The sequence below is a fragment of the Sinohyriopsis cumingii genome, chromosome 13 (genome assembly GCF_028554795.1).
Source record: "Sinohyriopsis cumingii isolate HCF-2022 chromosome 13, ASM2855479v2, whole genome shotgun sequence".
Classification (NCBI taxonomy): Eukaryota; Metazoa; Mollusca; class Bivalvia; order Unionida; family Unionidae; genus Sinohyriopsis; species Sinohyriopsis cumingii.
This window is the reverse complement of record NC_142973.1, coordinates 33,962,668-33,986,551: the sequence shown is the minus strand read 5'-3', so window position 1 is coordinate 33,986,551 and position 23,884 is coordinate 33,962,668. Positions and strand designations below refer to the sequence as shown.

General features: G+C 35.3%; 2 protein-coding genes across 2 annotated transcripts in view; one reads left to right on the top strand and one right to left on the bottom strand.

The window, feature by feature from the left end:
* LOC149785178 (methylthioribulose-1-phosphate dehydratase-like) overlaps window positions 1-23,884 on the bottom strand; it is a 49,998-nt gene that overhangs the window by 5,965 nt on the left and 20,149 nt on the right. The window contains exons 5-7 of the mRNA XM_089978977.1: window positions 22,984-23,106; window positions 4,332-4,405; window positions 2,209-2,315 (exon numbers count right to left, since the gene is read on the bottom strand). Coding sequence (XP_089835103.1) covers window positions 2,209-2,315; window positions 4,332-4,405; window positions 22,984-23,106 — 304 coding nt within the window. The remainder of the gene's footprint in view (window positions 1-2,208; window positions 2,316-4,331; window positions 4,406-22,983; window positions 23,107-23,884) is intronic.
* Window positions 1-23,884, top strand: part of LOC149785179 (uncharacterized) — a 28,841-nt gene that overhangs the window by 3,337 nt on the left and 1,620 nt on the right. The window lies entirely within an intron of this gene.

Here is a 23,884-nt window from a genome sequence, read left to right as displayed (position 1 = left end):
TGAAAACCCCATGTTGATATGACTATCATTCAGATGGATTAGCAATGACAAGATTTTCAGGATGGTCACTATGGTGGCCATACTTGACCTCTGTTTGGCACCATTTTATTTCAGGATGAACTTGACATCATAAGAAGTGTTTCTGAGAAAATCCCATTTTGATAAAAGCATGAAGTTTTAGTACTGCTAACAAGGTTTTCAAGATGGCCATATGGTGGTCTTACTGAATGTCCAAGAGATACAATTTTCATTTTGTACAACTAGACATCATAAAGAAGCCTTCCTACAAAACCCCTCATCAATATGACTTTCCATTCAGGAGGAGTAGCAATAACAATATTTTCAAAATGACTGCTGTGGTGGTCATATTAGAGGTCAGATCAGCATCATTTTCATTTCAGACCAACTATACATTATAGTTAGTCTATTAGTGAAAGCTCCATCTTGAAAAGCCATCCGTTCAGGTGGAATAGAGTTAACGAGCTTTATAAGATGGCTGCTGTGGTGGTCATACCGGATGTCTGAGCAGCACTATTTTCATTTATTTTCATTTACTAGACCTTGGGATGAATATGTGTATAATGTTTCATGGCAATCCTCCAAGTATTTCAGGTGGAGGAGTGATAATAAACATGTTCTAATGGCATAATGAATATCTGATGAGAGATGACATACAACAGGGCATTCCATAAGCTCTTCTGGTTTATGACCAAGAAATGTAATCAATCAATGAATCATTTGTGAAAACAGCTTTAGCCCCTCACCTGAAAAATTCAATTACTAACGAGAATGCAATTTTTTTTCAAAACAAAGACAAGAGACTCACAAAAGGACTGATGCACAACTGTTCAAAAATAATTTCTAGGAATTCAAGATGAGCCCATTTTTTTAAACTGTTAAGTGTCGAAAACATCTCTGATAATTCTTGAATTATAAGATTTTTAAGTAGCTACCATGGCAGCCATATTAGACATATGCAGCCATATTGGATACAAGCAGCCATATCAGATGAATGTAACACAAATACTAACAATAACACTATTTTTTTGCAAAAATTGAGACGAGATTTTTTTAATGGGTTTAATGCTCAAGAGTCCAAAACAAATTCAGGATAAGCCTTTTTCTTACTGCTGAGTGTTTAAAACATCTCTGATATTCTTTAACAATAATAATTTCAAATTAGCCACTATGACGGCTATACTGGATGTAAGATCTGAACTATTTTTCATTTAGGACAAACTAAACACCATTAAAAAACTTTTTGGTGGAAACACAGTTCTGATATATGTTCATTTTGGAGGCTATATTTGAGGTCATATTGCACCTATTTTCATTCAGGACAAGCTAAATAACAAAAATAATCTTCTAGTGAAAATCCCATGTCAGTATAACTTTCTTTTTAGAAGGAGTAGCAATAACAAGATTTTCAATATAGCTGCCATGGTGGCAATGCTGAATTTCATACCAGCACCATTTTCATTTAATAATATGACATCACAAAAAGTCTTATGGTGAGAACCTAATGTCGACATGACTTTCCATTATGCAAGAGTAAAGATAATATATTGGATATCAGATTCGTACATTTTTTATTTAAGACCAGTTTGACATCACAAAAATGTCTTCTAGTGAGAACCCAAGCAGATATGATTTTCCATTCAGGAGGATTAGGAATAACCCATTTTTTTTAGATGACTGCTGTGATGGCCATACTGGATGTCAGAATGGCACCCTTTTTACTCTGGACCAACTCACCATCACAAAAAATCTATCAGAGGAAACCTCATGCTGAATAACAAGATTTTCAAGATGGCTCAGTGGTGGCCATATTGGATATCAAATCAGCACCATTTTTACTGAGGACCAATTAGACATTATAAGAAGCCTTAATTGAAAATCCCATGTTGATATGACCATCCATTCATGGTGAATAGCAATACCAAGATTTTCAAGATGGCATTGGAGATAAATCAGCACCAATTTCATGTAGGACCAACAAGACCTTCCCAGGAATGTGTATAGCAAAGGAGGAGTAGCGATAACAAACTTTGTGTTAATAGACAGATGGACACAAGCCAACAGACAACTGGTCATCATCATCATCATAATAATAATAATAATAATAATAATTCAAAAAATAAATATCCTAATGTTTCACCAGTAATTAGCCTTCAGACATAAAATACAAAGAATGAAAATTATACACACATTGTCTTTGCCTTCTCCCAAGTTGGACCCCACACATAAAAGCCATGTCTCCTGACAAGTACAGCAGAGGATTCTGGGTAATCTTGCATTGCATGTGCCATCCGTTTCTGAAACAGAATGAGCCAAAAAATAGTTTTCAGTATGGTAGATCTTTTAGTAGGTATAAAAGTGTTTTGTATCTAGTGTTTTTTTAAAACTGCTTAATTAAATTATGCTAATGTTTTCATTGCCTACTTAGAAAAAGCTTTAATTTAATCTTTTAACCCAAAAAATGAACAAACAAACAACTTGCCATCTCTCTGGCTATTCCATTAACATTATTCCCAATTTTCTTGTCTAAGACAATGACAGGTTTTGTTTGTAATGCTTATAAGAAATAATTACAATTCAGTTATCATCATACTGAAATGTAAACCCCAAATTTATGTGTATATTGCATTCCTGAAAATCCTGGATTTATGTCAAATCTGCATGACTTAAATCCATTCATCAATGGGGAACCAATATTCATCCAAGTCAAACAAAAACAAAAGATGTTTCCTGCTGTACATTTGCATATATATGTGAATGATGTGTGTCTTTGGGTGTAATTTACTGCTTGTGTGTTAAAAAATATTAATTCCTGTAAATATGAGATGTAGGTAAGTCAAATATGTATAAATCTGGAGTGTATAGTAATTGCATACGTTCATTTAATTCCAAATTTTGGTATAAGAATTCATCCTCAATGTTTGGTATATGAATTCATCACCACCTTTTGGTGTTTGAATTCATCTTAATCCAGAAAAAGCAAAAGTTAATTTTGGAACTACTGCATAATTTCATGATCCCAGATCACCACCCTGGCTGTCACCCCACCAATATTTGATCTCTTGCTATTCAAAAGGTGCTCAACTTTAATATAAAATTTCTACCAAAAAAGATGAGCACAAGGATATCTGAGGTTGCCTCTTTGTTTTGGAGAATGTAAAAATGACAAAACTGCCTACCCGATCTGTGTTCAGGAAAAGAAGCTTGACAATCCAGTATGTAAATTATGGTTCATCACTAAGTATTAAAACATTCTAATTTATTTTCCCTCATGAAAACCAGTCCCTGATCATATTTAATGTTTCAAAATATAAGAGGAGGGAACAGAACTATATAGCTGGAGAATCCAAATAACTCTGGGTGCAACTGAAACAAGTAGCCCAATGTAAAAGCAGTCTGGGTGCATTCAAACTTAGAGAACAAGTAGCCCAATGTAAGGCCAGACTTGGTGCATTTCAAACTTAGAGAATAAGTAGCCCAATGTAACACCAGTCTGGGCGCATTTCAAGCTTAGAAAACAAGTAGCCTAATGTAAGAGCAGTCTAGGTGCGTTTCAAGCTTAGAAAATAAGTAGCCCAATGTAAGAGCAGTCTGGGTGCATTTCAAGCTTAGAAAATAAGTAGTCCAATGTAAGAGCAGTCTGGGTGCGTTTCAAGCTTAGAAAATAAGTAGCCCAATGTAAGAGCAGTCTGGGTGCATTTCAAGCTTAGAAAACAAGTAGCCAATGTAAGAGCAGTCTGGGTGCATTCAAACTTAGAGAATAAGTAGTCCAATTTAAAAGCAGTTTGATGAATAATCCAGACTAAAAGGATAAAGGACATTCCAAGCAAACTCTTCCAATTTTGTTAGAGCATTCTATAAGAAGTTGTCTGGCAGTTTTTCTATTTTTAGTAATGGGAACCATACTGGATTATAGATCTGCATCATTTGTAGAAAATTCAATGGTTTTTATGCCAGGATATTGTCAGGTTTGATAAACTCTATTGAGTACTTTGTTTTTTATAGTTATAATTTCTTTTCTTCAATTTTTAGTTGGGTGACCATATTGGAGGTTGGATTGGCACCAGTTGTACCAAGCCAAAATGCTTCTGTTAAATTTGGTCAAATTCTGGCAGGACTATTGAGAAGTTAAATATAGCAAATTTTAATGGAAGATACAGGACACATCACAAATAATGCATGACAGACACAGGGATATAAACTTATTGTGTGACCACAGGGCCATAAACTTACTTAATCATATGACCCTGTGAGCTGAAATATTAAACGTGTCCAAATATATTTCACAGCAATGGTTAAATGAAGGCTGTTACCTTCAAGTCTTTTTCTTCAGGTGTGTTTTCCACAATGGGTACCACCAGTTCATCATCATACTTGTAATACTGATCTGAAAAAGTAATCAAAATACTCCTCACATACATATTTTACTTATATTTTGTTTATATACATGTAGCATTCAATTAATATCATCATAACATTGTTTATAAACATTAATCCACAACATCCAAAACACAGAATGTCACACCAGTAAATTATTCAACGAAAGTGATATGCTAATATGCTTTAGTTTATCTGTGGTATATTTAATCAGGAGGACTTAATTCACACCTGTTTTATTTCTGAGAAAATAGTTGTTTAGATTGTGTATGTGCTGAACAAATGAATACACAGTGCCAACCATCATAAAGTATGAATGAATACACAATGCCAACCATCAAAGATATGAATGAATACACAATGCCAACCATCAAAAAGTATGAATGAAGCCAGTGTCAACGATTAAAATGTATGAATTATACAGTACCATCATATCAAAAAGTATGAATACACAGTGCCAGTGAGTATGAAATACACACTACCAACCATTCAAAAGTATGAATGAATACACAGTGACAATCATCAAAAAGTATGAATAAATACTTAGTGCCAACCATCACAAAGTATGAATGAATACACTGTGCTAAACTTTAAAAAGTATGAATGAATCCAGTGTCAACCATTAAAATGTATGAATACACAGTACCAACTATCATATAAAAAAGTATGAATAAATACACAGTGCCAACCACCATATCAAAAGTATGAATGAATACACAGTGCCAACCAACATATCAAAGAGCATGAATGAATACACAGTGCCAACCATCATATCAAAAAGTATGAATGAATACACAGTGCCAACCAACATATCAAAGAGCATGAATGAATACACAGTGCCAACCATCATATCAAAAAGTATGAATGAATACACAGTGCCAACCATCATATCAAAAAGTATGAATGAATACACAGTGCCAACCATCATATCAAAAAGTATGAATGAATACACAGTGCCAACCATCATATCAAAAAGTATGAATGAATACACAGTGCCAACCATCATATCAAAAAGTATGAATGAACCATGATATCATAATTAAAGTAATGTCAAACTCTGTGTGTTTTGATGTTAAACAATACATTTTATTTCATGCAGATGACATGCATAAATGAGCCCTCCCACATTTGACGTAGTTCAAGACAATGCGAATGACAATTTACTAGTAAAATATTTGTAGTTATTAACCAATATTCTGGTTAGCAAGAGATGGAGGGACATCCCATATCACCCGATAAAATTCCCACCCCTCTGTTCCCTTCAGTAAACCCCTTTGCTTCTTGAACAGCAAAATTAGTATAATTTTCCACATGCTTCATTAGTTTAATTGTTTTAATTCTTTTTCAAGGATGAATCAATTGGTTAAATGATTACAAATCACATTCTAATTGTATTAACACCTATATGTTAATTGGATTAACACTTGTATGTTAATTGGACAAACACCTAGTAGCAGGTGTACATCCTTTGCCTTAGTTTAACTTTAAACTCAAGCATTCCTGCTTTTTGGAGGCATCTGTCTCATTAAAATTCACTAAACCCAAAGATGACTTAGTTCATTCTTACTGCCACAAAATACAACATTTCAAACATCAATTCTGGAAATGAACAGTTCTTCCATGAAAACAATTTTTACATTCAATTTCTTGATAAAATTGATGCTGCCATTGTTTCCCTCTACCTGCCATATTACATGATATACAACGTTATGGTCTGCCTTGTTTTACCCAACTTCTGTCCATTCACTCTTATTTCATTCTGGATACAACTCAGGGTGGCCGAGTGGTCTAAAGCGCTCTTCGTTACGGATCACTGCCATCTCACCTCTGTCTGCGGCGGTTCGAGTCTAAGATTCAGCCAATGTGGGCATGTGAGAAAGCTTGCCAGTAGCTTCTCGTGGGTCGGTGGTTCTTTCCAGGGTTTTCCGGGTTCTTCCTCCACCATTAATACTGGCCGCCATGTATAGCCTATCGTGCTGAAAAATGGCGTTAAACCCCACAACAACAACAACAACTCAGGGTTGTTTGTCATTAGCTGGGTCTTTTCAGCACTAATCTCCATCCCATACCTTAGTGATGCTTGTTTGAGACAGTTTACTAAGATTTCCAGCTCTTGTTAATAACATGCTAAGCCAATGATATGATCAGCAAAGTGCAAGTTGGTGATTGTTCTGCCTCCAACACTGTCACTGCCCTCAAGATCTTCCAGGGCATCAAACATGATCTTTTCCAGGTAGATATTGAAGAGCGGGTTAGAGAAGGCATCTCTGACTCTGACTGTGGTTCTGAACCAATCTCTTATGTTGCCATTGACAAGAACTGCACTAGTCACCTTTTCATACAGGCTTTCTATGGTGCTGATTGGTTTTGAGTTTATGTTGTATATCCACATGGTAGCCCATAAGGCTGCATGCAATACCCTGTTGAGAGCCTTCTTGAAGTCAGTGAAGACATGATAGAGGTCCTGTTGATACTGCAGATACTTTTCACCCATGATTCTAAGAATGAAGATCTGTTCTATGGTGCTATGTCCAGCTCTGAAACCTGCCTGTTCTTCAGCAATAATGTGCTCTTTCTTGTGGATGATCTCAAGCATAACCTTACTTATGTGACTGATGAGGCAAATTGTTCAGTAGGTCTGGTACAGCTGCAGATTCCTTTTCTTAGGAAGAGTGTTGCAGTGTGCTAGCAGTCTTTTTATGTTATCACAATAATATAATCCAAAATGATCCTGTCTGAATTCACTATAATTCCAAATTAATGTTTCTGTCCAAGAATATTATTGAGCACATTGTAATTCCAGTGAATAATAATTTGAATAAATAAATCCACCCAAAGGAAAAACTGAAAACAACAGTATGACTAATTCTGCTTCAGATGTTAAAGGCAAGAATGAATAATTCTTAGGTAAACAAGATTATAAACCCTCTATTTGACCTAGGCCACAATTACCATTTTCCAAAAATCCTCTGACAACTAACAGAAAATTTGATTTTTGGAAGTTTCTTAGGTCAGAATCAAAGCTGTATCTTTAAATCAAATTCAAGTAAACATGTTTACTATTAATAATGATCTGAATATTTGATCTATGATCTTAGAGAAATATTAACTATATATTATGTTGTATACAAAATAAATGTCACTGGTCAGGTAGACCATTAACTTTATTTTGGACAAGGTCAGTTACAAAATACAGATACAAGTAACATATAATCATTAAGAAAATCCAGCAAATAATACAAATTAAATATACATATCAATATTTAGCAATTAAAATTCTGACACATGCTAGAACAGATTAATTATGGTTAACAATTATTGTTGTAGTCTGATCTGTGAAACAAGGACCCTGAAAATGTCTCAGGGGTACATGTGGTTAAAACGATACTTGACATGTGCGTCAACACAGATTATGGCTGACAACAGGCTAATCTGAAGTCACTGCACCATACAAAATAGCCAGCTTTTTAAGGCTAATTACATGTATTAATAGCTAAAAGCTTGTAGGTAAGCCATTTAAGAAATACTATGCTTGTTTAATTGCGATTGATGCTATTCATTTGTATACATGATCAACAGAACAGTTTTTTGTGCTTGTTTCTTTAAAAAAAGTCAAGACTTTATAAACCAGGCATGTGGCCTCACTTATGATGCTTGCCAATGGAGACTGACAAAGCAGTATTCCAAAAGCCCGATTCACTTAAATGATTTTAATAGAGAAATATCATTTCATACATTTATTTATTAAGTAGCCATGACAGTTGTTTGTCTTCAGTCACAACAGTGATGTTTCGCATGCAGTGCAACGGAGAGAAATTTAAACCACTTGTAATCGGCAGGGCTCTGAAACCCTATTGCTTTAAGGACATTAATAATGTTATAAACTTGCCAGTGACATATTAGATAACAGGAAATCGTAGATGACTACATAGACATGCATTAAATGGATAAACAATATAAACAAACAAATAAGTCAGCAGGAGAGACAAATCATTATGTTCACGAACAATGTTACATCACATGGACCTGATCTGAGTCTGAGTCTCATGACTTTGAACCTGTGTCATGATTTCATTATAATGAGTCAGATGATGAAAGCAATGCATACAATTGTACGTTCTGAGCCACCTGGCAATAATATGACATACCCTGAAGTTTGAGAGCTTACACATGGCAATGATATAACATACCCTGAAGTTTGAGAGCTTACACCCGGCAATGATACGACATACCCTGAAGTCTGAAAGCTTACACCTGGCAATGATATGACATACGTTGAAGTTCGAGAGCTTACACCTGGCAATGATATGACATACCCTGAAATTTTAGAGCTTACACCTGGTAATGATATGATATACCCTGAAATTTTAGAACTTACACCTGGCAGTGATATGACATACCCTGAAGTTTGAGAGCTTACACCTGGCAATGATATGACATACCCTGAAGTTTGAGAGCTTACACCTGGCAATGATATGACATACCCTGAAATTTGAGAGCTTACACCTGGCAATGATATTACATACCCTGAAATTTTAGAGCTTAAAAAAGATATTAAAAAACTTTGTGATTGCTAAGGATGACGTTATATTGCTATGAAACAAGAAACAAAGTCGTTTACATAAGCCACACTAGTTAAAGAACAATATAAGAAACAACAGGCAATTCGCCATGTCTTCTTCAAGCCAGGCTCTTGAACTGTGAACATTATCATTTATACAGTGTGTAAATGTTATGGAGTATCATTCAGAATTCCAATGGACTTGTAGTAAAATTATAAAAGTACCGTATCTCAGATTTTCTCAAGATGAGGAGAGTATTTCTATGTGGAGCAACTGTATTTATTCATGTGACAGGATATTAGTTTTTGGTAGGAATGTATACCATTTAGCTATTTCTGTGTGGAGCAACTGTATTTATTCATGTGATGGGATATTAGTTTTTGGAAGGAATGTACACCATTTAGCTATTTCTGTGTGGAGCAACTGTATTTATTCATGTGACGGGATATTAGTTTTTGGTAGGAATGTACACCATTTAGCTATTTCTGTGTGGAGCAACTGTATTTATTCATGTGATGGGATATTAATTTTTGGTAGGAATGTACACCATTTAGCTATTTCTGTGTGGAGCAACTGTATTTATTCATGTGACGGGATATTAGTTTTTGGTAGGAATGTACACCATTTAGCTATTTCTGTGTGGAGCAACTGTATTTATTCATGTGACAGGATATTAGTTTTTGGTAGGAATGTACACCATTTAGCTATTTCTGTGTGGAGCAACTGTATTTATTCATGTGACGGGGATATTAGTTTTTGGTAGGAATGTATACCATTTAGCTATTTCTGTGTGGAGCAACTGTATTTATTCATGTGATGGGATATTAGTTTTTGGTAGGAATGTATACCATTTAGCTATTTCTGTGTGGAGCAACTGCATTTATTCATGTGATGGGATATTAGTTTTTGGTAGGAATGTACACCATTTAGCTATTTCTGTGTGGAGCAACTGTATTTATTCATGTGATGGGATATTAGTTTTTGGTAGGAATGTACACCATTTAGCTATTTCTGTGTGGAGCAACTGTATTTATTCATGTGATGGGATATTAGTTTTTGGTAGGAATGTACACCATTTAGCTATTTCTGTGTGGAGCAACTGTATTTATTCATGTGACGGGATATTAATTTTTGGTAGGAATGTACACCATTTAGCTATTTCTGTGTGGAGCAACTGTATTTATTCATGTGACGGGATATTAATTTTTGGTAGGAATGTACACCATTTAGCTATTTCTGTGTGGAGCAACTGTATTTATTCATGTGATGGGATATTAGTTTTTGGTAGGAATGTACACCATTTAGCTATTTCTGTGTGGAGCAACTGTATTTATTCATGTGACGGGATATTAATTTTTGGTAGGAATGTACACCATTTAGCTAATTCTTCAATAAATGGAGGCATTTACTCTTGTCACACAAGTACTCAGAAAGAGACTCTTTTTCACATCTGCAAATACCTCAGTAAACTGAAAACTTCTCAAAGCCAAAAGAATTTGGTTCCCAAGGATTTTCAATTTTTATGCTTTGCTATATAGTATTTTCTTCACTCCCTAATGCTTATTATTATTATTATTTATTGTTGCTATATATTTTACTGACATGATACAATAAAACTGATAATATGCACAAAGTAATCAGTCCACAATACATAGTATAACTTTTGTGAATTATGTTTCTACTAGAATACTTACCTGATCATATTAATGTTAGGAATATAAGCCCCACTACTTCCCAAATCCAGCCCTCCATAAGATGAAAAATCATCTTTCTGTCTATAACACATAGACAAAGTGCAATAGCTCTTACTCATTACCTCCCCTTGCCATCAACAGGGTGTTGCCATTTTCAAGCTAAGTGGAACAACGTGTAATGGGACACTCACATTTCAGAGAGGATGGGAGGGTATTAAAGTAATTTGATCCAGCAAATATTCTAGGAGAAATATAATTTGCTAAAAAATTTGTTTTCTCCTTAGAATATGTTCCCCAACCACATTGACATAAGGAGAATGGGTAACAGGAGAAGGGAATGTAGAGCATCCAACCTACACCCAGGTAACTTCTGAGGGGAGAATATTGGATTCCCCATATGAAGGTTAACCCACTCGCTGAATTGCAAGCAGCACAGCCAGAGGTGATGTGGATTATGTCTGGAAAGAAATAATGCAATATTTTTACCACATAAAATTTTCAGGTGAATCCAAAGAAAGCTAAACAAGGGTGTTTATCTGGAGAATGTGCTGGAGTGAGTGGGGTCTGGTAGCTTGTGTGACTGTGCCTACCATATCCATAGTGGGCTAATGTGGGGCCAAGTCTCAAAGATAAGAACAAGAGAAAATTAGCTGTGCATGATAACCAACTGCCTCGACATTATCATACAGGCTTATAGAGGTTGCTCTTATTTCTTGAGGTGACTCTGTTGTTGCAATGAGTCAGAGCATGGCATGTGTATTACCTACTTCAGCTGCAGTGAGAGGGCTTGAAGGGTTATGTCCTTTTTCCTAAGTTTAGCTGGGAGAAAGAATCATCTTTTAGCCCCACAAACTTGCTCAGTTTACTGCAGATAAACTCTAAACGCTCATACCAGGCACTGTCTCATAAACCCTTGTTATATGTCAGTACAGGAGATAGGTCACAAATGCCCCTTGGGATGTGTCAATATAGAAGAGAGGCTGTATAATGACTTTTTGATTGCCCACTGATGGCAACCTGTTCATTGAGATGAAACCACATTGCATCATAAGGACACTGAGCCATCTGATTGAAAGGAAGTTAGGCAAGGTCACTATAGAGGCATGCAATTCACTGACTCTGAATGGTGATGCTAACACTATCTGGAAACATATTTTGCATGAAAGGTGCTTCAATAAGGTCCAGACCAAACTGCAGAGTTGGGGTGATTTGGTATCACCCTGTTTGCGGAAATATATCACTACCACCGAGTTGCCTTACATGATGTGCATGGCCTTGTTCTGAAAATGTTCACTCCAAAATTTAAAGTCTCAGATAATAGCTTTCATCTCAAAGACATTACAGTGGAGACCTATGTGTTCTGGACAGTGTTGAAGTCTGGGAACCAGCTGTGGTCATACCACTGGTCCAGGTATGATATAATCTCACTTGTTATGCTGACCCTGTAATTGAGCGTCATAGATCAAGCAACGTCATCTTCAAATAGTGCATGTATAGGGAACCTAGTGGGTTAAGATCCACTATTCCATTCAATAATCTGAGAAGCTGCAGTTATCCATTTCATTTTGGAAATGGACTCTACAAGATAGACATGTGATTGTTGTGTAGAGAGATAGAATGGCAGTTCCTGGACTGCCTTTATCATACTTCCTACTTCTTGCCACCAAACTGTAGAGGCAATCCAAAGGGAGTGATTCACAGGGTCAGTGTGTAATGAGGCTTGAACAAGGTAAGGCATAAGCATGCATCCTGTCACACAAAATCCAGGTTAGTGAAAGCCATCAAAGCATTCACCACTGCATTAGTGCACATGCTGCATGTAGCTGATGATGTATACTTGGTACAGGTGATGTATGGATCATGTGAATCGTCACTTGCCTTGATTTTTTTTGTTCCACTTCATTGTCATTATTATGTTCTGAAATGACAAAGGAATAAAGAAAGAATAATAACAGTAATAATAATAATAGTTGACAACATTAACAATGTCAGAGACACACACTATGCTAGGGTGTTAAATAAACAAACACGATTTTCTATTACTGTTTGTGTAACAATATAGCCACGAGAACCACGCGTCTGAAATGCATTGAGCAAGTCCACATAAATTCACATAAACATGGTTGAAATTCAAAAACAATAAAGCATACCACCTCGAGAATAAGATGTAATAAGTCTGAAAATAATGGAATCCTCAATGGATCGATGCAATGTGCGAAACTCACCAAAATATCCTGCAAGCCCACAGGACCAGTAAGCTAAAAATGCTACTGGTCCTGTCCATAGGCAATACAAGAAAATAAAATGTAGTCAATGGCTCAATAATAAACTTGGGTAGACATGCCCTTACTAAGGTTATTTATACAATGAATCATGGAACACAAAGAAATACACCAAATAAGATATTTATATCCCATCCATTTTATTGAGTTTTATTAAATTCATCATAGAATGGCCGCTCTTTACTGACCAGGTCAATGATGCTTACTGTCCAGCAGATCCAGATACATACATGACTCATCAAGATGCTGGGTATCATAATCTAAACAGTGATGAACCATCTGAATCAGAGTCCAAATAGGAATCAGGATCCTCATCCATTGACCTATCGTCAGTGACTGTCAGAGATCATGGAAATGCTTAATTACGTGTATTTGGACACCAATTTTTGATCTGGGATGCAGAAAATCACTGAGGCGGGAGTCCTCCATACGCATGTAATAGGTGTGCAGCAAAATTCAAAGACTTGCCAGTCCTGCTTCAGCCACCTACGTTGTGGGAAAATGTGTTGATCAGTTAGCTGTGCTTATATTTACAATGACAGAATTCAGTGACTGAAAGACTCCTTGATGTACCTATATGTTGCCATTATAAGAGTACATCAAAATCAACATGATGCAACAGGTGGGTGGCAAGTTCAAAGGCTTTGACTGGTGGCCAGGTGATAATGTACTGATATTTACAGTGATTGAATTCAGAGGCAGAAAGACCCAGAGTATGTGGTCATTTATAAAAGTACATCTAATAAATAACTCTTGCTTTCGTTATTGTGTTCATTTCCGAATGTAGCGGAATAAGCAGTTCACATGACCTCAGAATCAAGACATGTTGAGGCTTAGACAAAATGCCATTCATAAATTTGGATAAGTATTTTGGGGTTAAACTGCAAACTTACAAATATTGTAACAAGATTCAGAAGAGTGCTAAAGCTGCTAGAATTGATAGTTCGGATGGGACAGTAGCTAAGTGTAAGAAAGTGTGTGATGCCTAGCTTAGTGTTTGGAATAAATCTTACTTGGATTGACAAAATTCAGTCTCACTCTGATGGACGAACAAGAGCTATGTCTGTGTTATAAAGAATGTAGAAATTAAACTCAGTGGCAACCAATAGTTCTACTAATTTTCATAACTTTTTGGGGAGGGCCAGGGGTCACGCTACCAGGCGGAGTGGGTGACCAAGTCTCCTAAAAATGTAAACTCTGCCTTCTTCTGTCAGGAAAGCGAAAACGACTTATTTAAGAGGTACATTAACTGACCATACTTTTTTAAATGCCCCTCACCTTAGCCTGGTTAGTTCTAGTGTTGTAGTGAAATGTATTCATCAAGACATCAGTAGCTAGGCTTAGTTTTTATATCAATTACACTGACAAACTCTTGCCCATTCACAAGCATATGTTCTGATAGCTGACTGACCATTACTCTTTTCCGAGTAAGGTAGAAGCTATCAATTTCCTGCATGATATCCTTTGATGATAAAACATACAAACATGTGTTTTAAGATCAGAATTGGTGATCTGGATATATATTAGCTGCCTCTTGCACACTATTTCATCATAAGATTAGTTTGAAACTGTAAGTGAACCAGTAGGCCTAACGGGAAATAATGGCGGACTTCGATAAGTCTGGGATGTACCAGATTATTAGATTGTTTTCTTAAATCATCGGGCAAATATATTTGAAAAAATATACAAATCATTGAAAGCATTGCTGGAACCTGAACTGGATCAAATACATCCACATCAGCATAATGCTGCAGACTGCTGGAACCTGAACTGGATCAAATACATCCACGTCAGCATAATGCTGCAGATTGCTGGAACTTGAACTGGGTCAAATACATCCACATCAGCATAATGCTGCAGATTGCTGGAACTTGAACTGTATCAAATACATCCACATCAACATAATGCTGCAGATTGCTGGAACCTAACTGGATCAAATACATCCACATCAGCATAATGCTGCAGATTGCTGGAACCTGAACTGGATCAAATACATCCACATCAGCATAATGCTGCAGATTGCTGGAACCTGAACTGGATCAAATACATCCACATCAGCATAATGCAGCAGAACAGTAATAGTTCATTTAGCTCAGCAATGTGAACAATATATGTGTATTCATTTTCACATCAACACCTTGAAATGTGAAGATGGGAATCAGAAGCTGTATGTGCCATCAGACATCAAAGAGATGCTTAAGCATCTTTATTCGTAAATATCAGCATCTAACAAGTGCAAATTAAATATACCCCAGATTCATGAGTGGTCATTATTAATTATTTTAGGGTTTATAATATTTCCTTTACTCTCATAAAAAGACAATATTTTTCTAGATTAAATTTATTCAATATGCCTCAAAATCGAGCTGGCCAGATGGACTGGCTGATTTTTGGCCTCAGTCTGCTAGGAAATTGGCTGGCATCAAACCGGCAGACTGAAGGCAATTTTGTACTCTGGATGGATGAATATAACTCAAAATCCAATTGATTTTCAGTAGGCAAAAGCTTTAAACTGGTGTCACTTGTAAGTGGCAAGGGGAGGTAATGGGCAGGATTATTGCCCCCTGTCTCTATTTATAGAAAGAAAGACAAATTTTCATCTTTGGTAAGGCTAGGTCTGGGAGGCAGTTACATTCCTAATATTAATCTGAATGTATTCAAAGGAGAAACTATAAATATCATTAAGACATTACAACTTTTGATAACGGCCCCAATCTCACAAAAATACCATCTTGGTAAAAATTACCTTTACCTTCTCATTCCACTCTGTAAGAAGTTTATGCTCAAACACTGATTCAGCATGTGAAATGATTGCAATTATAATGATTAGGACCCTTCCAGTAATTATGCCTATGTATAAAACATGCAAATCTGTGAGGTCAAAAAAGTTCATGATAATGAAATCTATGACCTTTAATGCAAAGCTGTAAAATTACTGGCCAGGCATGGAATGAAATCAAGTTTCATTGTATTATCTCAATGGATATTAGAGGAAAAGTGTCAAAGAAAAGGTAATAATAAATTGGAGAAAAAAAAAGGCAAAAATTGGAATATTTTAAACAAAAAATAGTAAGAAACTATGTAAATAACTAAAACACTAAAACTGATACTTATCTTCATAAATTTGAACAAAAGCATGCCACTACACATATGCTATATGTCTCTTTGGTCTTGTTTGCTCCAGTCTTTATAAGCACCCAACTCCACATCACAGAAACTATATCTGAATTTGTTTTACTATGGCTTTCCATGTTGCGTGTAATTGACTTTCATGATAAAATTGGAAAACAGTCGGGATAGTAGGACCATTTTTAAAAAAGTATGAAACAATAGAAAGTCTAACAAAATATAGGACAAAGTAGGGAAGAACTGGGGCTGCTAGAAAGACGGCATGAGATGCCATCAAACTTGGAAGTTTAGAAGTGTACCATGGTTCTTCCCTGTGTTTCAAGCAGCTTTCATCATACAAAGCAAAAGCATAAAAACAAAGCTATAAAATGCAGTGGTTATGTATGTAGTAGTGTTTAACGGCACCTTAGCACAAAAGTGGTTATGTGATGCAAACAAAATGTTATGCTCCAAAAATGTAAAATTAAATTGCCCAAGCATTCGGAAGAAAAACCCTTCCAAATAAACATATAATTAAGTACAACAAGGTAAAATATAAAAGGAAAGATGTAAATATTCTGTAATTAAGTACAACAAGGTAAAATATAAAAGGAAAGATGTAAATATTCTGTACAGTGTCCATAAAAATAACAGACATTATTAGGTAACACAGGTAGAATCCTTGAAATATGATCAAAATTGTATAAACTGCATTCCCTTAAAAAAGAATTTCTTTGTACATCCTCATTCTGGCACAGTTTCTTTAAGCAGTTTACACAAAATACTTCTGTTTCATAGGGTGGATATTGACTCGACAAAAATGTGCCATATCATTATTGGACACTGGCAGGGTACACACTCTGATCAAGGTTCACTTTTCAGGGAGTATGTAACAGAAAGACAAATGTTCGTCTTTGGGAGGGCTGGATTCAAGAGGGTTGTAGTACTTGTATTCCCAATGTTAATCTGATCTGGGAATGTATTTGAAGGAGAAATAAAGATTTGCTTTTCAGGAGGTATGTGATCACCACAATACCATCTCATCTCTCTGTTCCATATGAGAAATACAACTCACACATTTGTTTGTGGCATTTTCATTCCACACATTTTGCCAAGTATGATGAAAATAGACAATAAATGCAAAGTTTAGGCTTTAAATCAAGCTTAAAATACAGAAAAGCCTCATTCATCCAACTTCATAAATCCAGATTATTGGTTTATTCAAGGTGCATGCATGTCCCCAAAATGAAAAGAGTTGACAGATCCCAAACTCCTTCATCTTAAATACTTGTACCCTGCATATAAAGAGTTGACAGATCCCAAACTCCTTCATCTTAAATACTTGTACCATACATATAAAGAGTTGACAGATCCCAAACTCCTTCATCTTAAATACTTGTACCCTTTGCATAAAGAGTTAACAGATCCCAAACTCCTTCATCTTAAATATTTGTACCCTTCATATAAAGAGTTGACAGATCCGAAACTCCTTCATCTTAAATACCTGTACCCTACGTATAAAGAGTTAATAGATCCCAAACTCTTTCATCTTAAATACTTGTACCCGAAATATAAAGAGTTGACAGATCCCAAACTCCTTCATCTTAAATACTTGTACCATACATATAAAGAGTTGACAGATCCCAAACTCCTTCATCCTAAATACTTGTACCCGAAATATAAAGAGTTGACAGATCCCAAACTCCTTCATCTTAAATACTTGTACCCTACATATAAAGAGTTGACAGATCCCAAACTCCTTCATCTTAAATACTTGTACCCTACGTATAAAGAGTTGACAGATCCCAAACTCCTTCATCATAAATACTTGTACCCTTTGTATAAAGAGTTGACAGATCCCAAACTCCTTCATCTTAAATACTTGTACCATACATATAAAGAGTTGACAGATCCCAAACTCCTTCATCTTAAATACTTGTACTCTACATATAAAGAGTTGACAGATCCCAAACTCCTTCATCTTAAATACTTATACCCTACCCTACGTATAAAGAGTTGACAAATCCCAAACTCCTTCATCATAAATACTTGTACCCTACATACAGAGTTGACAGATCCCAAACTCCTTCATCGTAAATACTTGTACCCTTTATATAAAGAGTTGACAGATCCCAAACTCTTTCATCTTAAATACTTGTACCCTACATATAAAGAGTTGACAGATCCCAAACTCCTTCATCTTAAATACTTGTACCCTACATATAAAGAGTTGACAGATCCCAAACTCCTTCATCTTAAATACTTGTACCCTACGTATAAAGAGTTGACAGATCCCAAACTCCTTCATCATAAATACTTGTACCCTTTGTATAAAGAGTTGACAGATCCCAAACTCCTTCATCTTAAATACTTGTACCATACATATAAAGAGTTGACAGATCCCAAACTCCTTCATCTTAAATACTTGTACTCTACATATAAAGAGTTGACAGATCCCAAACTCCTTCATCTTAAATACTTATACCCTACCCTACGTATAAAGAGTTGACAAATCCCAAACTCCTTCATCTTAAATACTTGTACCCTACATACCGAGTTGACAGATCCCAAACTCCTTCATCGTAAATACTTGTACCCTTTATATAAAGAGTTGACAGATCCCAAACTCTTTCATCTTAAATACTTGTACCCTACATATAAAGAGTTGACAGATCCCAAACTCCTTCATCTTAAATATTTGTGCCCTACGTATAAAGAGTTGACAGATCCCAAACTCCTTCATCTTAATTCCTGTTTGTCTGAATATATTTTGAATATTCTGTGGACTTAGGATAAAGAGGATAAAGTTAGTTTCATTGAATCTGCCTTTCAAACCTGACGCACGTAACTACTTAAAAACAATTTTATCACACACCATTTGTTTCCTGTCAAGAACGGTTGTTTCATTTCAATCATTTGAAAGTTGATGTTTCATGTATTTTTGAAAAATGCAGATTGATTCTTTCATTGGCAAAGGTATTCGTGATAGATTCAATATGCATTTAGATTAATTGGCAGGGAAACTTGTGATAGATGAAAGGTGTATTTAGATTAATTGGTACAGGAATCTGTGATAGATTCAAGCTGTATTTAGACTAATTGGTACAGGAATTTGTGATAGATTCAATCTGTATTTCGACTCACTGGCACAGGAACTTGTGATAGATTCAAAGTGTATTTAGACTCACTGTTGCAGGGCTTTGTGATAGATTCAACCTGTATTTAGATTAACTGGGACAGGAACTTTTGAGAGATTAAAAGCTGTATTTAGACTCGTTAGTACAGGAACTTGCAATAGATTCAAAGCTGCATTTAGACTAATTAGTACATGAATTTGTGATAGATTCAAGCTGTATTTAGACCCATTGGTACATGAATTTGAGATGAATCTTCAAGTTATATTTGGATTCATCAAAATGAAAATATCTTCAAGGAACCTCTGTTTATTAAACTGAAGACCATTTTCGATCAAAGCTCCTTTCTGATAATAGGTAACTTGTAAATAAAAATCATCCGATGATCTGGGAAGAATAACAAAAACATAGCAAGTTTTCTACTTTTCTACACTGACGGAAACACCTTGGAAAAAACATTGGGAATTGTTTTTCAGGCTTTGGTTTCAGGTTAAAAATCTTCCAGTGTGTTCCTGGATATACTGGAGCTAGTAATCTGTCCATGATTCTTATAACATATCAATCTGTGCATATGTTCTAAATTTAATTCTAATGTATGTCCAAAACTTGATAAATTGTAGTGCAAAACATCTCGTAAAAAGCCCCATATAACTTGTGTAACATTGCTGAATAAATATAAAATGCTTTATGTAACATCACTGAATAAATATCATGTCTTGTGTGAAATGTAATATGCCTTGTGTAACATCATTGAATAAATATCATGTCTTGTGTGAAATGTAATACGCCTTGTGTAACATCACTGAATAAACCTAAAATGCCTTGTGTAACATCACTGAATAAATATCATATGCCTTATGTAACATCACAAAATAAATATGCCTTGTGTAACATCATTGAATAAATATCATGTCTTGTGTGAAATGTAATATGCCTTGTGTAACATCACTGAAAAATACATACCTTGTGTAACATGACTCAAAACATATATGCCTTGTGTAACATCATTGAATAAATATTGCATCCCTTGTGTAAAATATCATATGCCTTGTGTAACATCACAAAATAAATATCATATGCCGTGTGTGAAATATCATATGCCTTGTGTAACATCCCTGAAAAAATATATGCCTTGTGTAACATCACTGAATAAATATTGTAAACCTTGTGTGAAATATCACATACCTTGTGTAACATCACTGAATAAATATGCCACACCTAATATCAAACTGACTTTGATTCATATACCTTGAATGCTTGCCTCATAACTCAAGACTGATACCGTTTTCCATATCTATCATCAAGACTAATATAGCTAGAGTTTTGCCCCTTTAATCCAAGATTGTGTGATCTGAGCTGTGTCTCTTCAAACTAATCAATAATGAGTTGAGCATAACATTATTTACTGCATAACTTGGAACAAGATCAAAAAAAAGGATTTGTTTGGTCCCATCATGTATAATTAAGCTTTCTTCACTTAGACCATCTGTCCCTAAACTTACAGCAACAAAACAAACTGTGTTTAATTTGCACCCCCCATGACAATAAAGTAAGTAAATAAGATGGTTATTTGATAACCAACAAAAAGAAACTAACCTTGTACTGATCTCATTTATTCCTTTTGGGGGGCTTCTTAATAAGCAATTTATAGACAGAAAACACAATGCATGATCCAGTCATGTAGCATATACGTCCGTATCACATATATCAGGCAACAACAGACACTGTTTAACGATATGAATATACATAGATAAATTGGATCCAAAAATCACATCCATAGTGTGTATCACTTATATCAGGCAACAACAGACACTGTTCAATGACATGAATATAGATAAACGCATCATGTTGGGTTGTCCACAAAGGTTTTGAATATGTTAAATTGGATCCCAAAAAATCACAAAGGAGAGAGAGAGACAGAGAGACAGAGAGAGAGACAGAAAGAGAAACACAAAACAATTAATTGCTTGAAGGCACCATTAATTCACTCATGACAGTGTATGGTGCAAAATTACCATGTGTGAATTGTATCCAATTTAACATTTTTGCATATAAAAACCATTAAAGGAAATACATTCATTATGCATACAAATGACTATTATTGTTTGCATGGATTACAAAAGTATTGTTAAGGACAATTAAGGTTGTGTATACTTTTGTACCCTGCTGATAAAAATGTCTGTTTCTATCAATTATAATGACAGGTTGAAAACAGTAGAAGCTTGTGTGGTGAATAAACATGCTGAGTGCTAAGCAAGGCAGCTGCTAGTACCATTTTTATAAGTCTTTGGTACCACTTGGCCGGGGTTCAAACCTGTGGCCTGCTGCATCTGAGCTGGTGGAGAGTTATAAGCCCAATGTTTCAAATACAAGGATTATTTTATCACAAAGCAAGCTGACCCCAGAAAGCAGACTTTGGATTGTTTTAAGTGTGCAGATTGTTTTAAATACAAAATAGGGTGTTCAAGGGAAGCTTTGTTTATTTACTGGTGCATACAGGAATAAACTGAAACAATGGAGCCATTTGAAATGAAGACATATCACATAAATATTACTCACTGCAAACTGAAGTGTTCATCAATGTTGTTTATCATAGGTTGTTTACCAGCAAGTATATTGCATCCATTTTCCTGCAAGTCCAAACAAACCATATTTGTATCACGATTTGTGTTTTGCTGTATAAACATATTTTGTGCTCAATGCAATAAAAGTTTTGGTTCAAGTTATCTTTGCCCTTTTCACATGCCATATCTAAATCCTAACTGATAGTTCCTGAGTTATATGCCAGTGCATGTGGTCTGATAATCCATTTGACTTGTAAAGGCAGCACCCACTTTTGTCCCAGTTGATAATCCTTTGATTGAGCTACAAATTTGTTATCAGGTCAGTATAAAGTAGAGTCCAGCAAATTCCTTCATGTGTCTAACATTAATCCCTTTGCTTGCAAAGGCATCACCTATTGTGTTTTCCTAGCTGATACCCTTTGATCGAGTCACAAAGAGGATACTTGTTCAGTTCCAAGCAGAGTAATATATTCAGTTAATGGCTGTGCTTATTTGAACTCCTGTGACAATTCCACACAACTGACACATTTCCAGCTGCATCCTTTAATAGATTTCACAGACAGTATGATTAAAATGTCACTTACTGAGCCCAAGATCAGTCTCTGCATAAGCATCTGCTGATGACAGTGAAGATGAAGAATTGGAGTTGGATGCTGTTTATCATGACCATATGACAATGGAGGATTTCATAAATTTATTTGCCAGCTCTGACAATGAGGATGAATTCCTGGATTTTGTATTAGATGACAGTAGACAATGGGAGAGTTACAACATTACATGGTATTGTTAATCAGATTCTTCTGGGATACCATTTTATTCTGGCAAGTGATTTATAATAGAATTCATGGATTAATCAAGTGAATGGATTTAAAATGTCAAGCATTATGGATTGCAATTTTATTACCTAAAAAGAAATTATCTTTTTGCAGCTCATGAAAAAAATGATGGGGGGAGGCTTTTAGTTGAGTCATCTTTTAAGCATGTATCAACAGTAATCATGTTTACCAGGTAAGCATCAATATTTTGATTGAAAAGGTGCCCCAAAGCTTGTGACTGAAGAAAGATTTGTCCAAGATCAAAATGTGCACAAAAAGTTACTTCCTGAATGAATGTATGGTGTCCCAACATATACAGTATACCAACATATATGGTAAATACAGTAGTTTGAACTCATAAAAATTTATCATAAACATTTGTGATTTGTGCCATAATAATTGCATACGAATTTTTTCCTAAGTATTTACTTGAATTGCTCTTCTTGATTCCTTTTATCATTTCTTGGTGTGTAATCTTGAATTCAATCCCTGGGAAAATGAGGGTTGCCATGACAGATGCCTTGGAATGTGAATGAATCACAGCTCCTGCCCCTGAAATATGAAAATCAGTATTAATATACAGTGAAACAATTATGGAATATGAGAAGTGTTTATCTCCTCAGATGAACACATATCAGGATATGGTATTCAAAAGATTTTACAAGTCAGAACTGTAACCTAGAGATAAAAACGTGTAATTTATCATAAGTGATTATGAGTTTGTGCATGAAGATAAATATAATTATTATATGCTCAATTTTTTCTCCATCAACTTTAAATTGTTAGAATCATGCAATATTACCTGATACTGAACTCACGTGAAAATACACATTTTGCAATCACGTGCATAAAGGAACTACTTTCTATTGTAAACAAACAATGGATGCAGATGCCAGCACTTTTGATTTATTTTATTTGTCTGTGGATGAAGTAAACCAACTGTTTGAGCCATTTGAAAGTAGAGATGCCAAAGTTGACAATGTAGATGAATTCATAGAATCACAAAAGAAACTTTCAACAAAGCAGGTGACTGAACGTGATATCAGAAATGTGCAGCAATGGCTGCATGATAACAAATGTGAGACACGCTGCATTGAAAATATCATTCTGAATCATTTAAACACATATTTAGCCGAGATGTTTATAACGATTCGCAAAGTCAATGGTTCTGAGTATGAGCCATGCTCTTTAGATTCCATAAGAAACAGCACAGAACGGCATCTTAAGGCTAATGGGTATCCTGTGTCTCTTAGAGACGGTCCATTTTAGAAATCAATCAAAGCACTAAATTTTTAAAAAATGCAACTGAAGAAGGCTGGTTTTGGAAGAA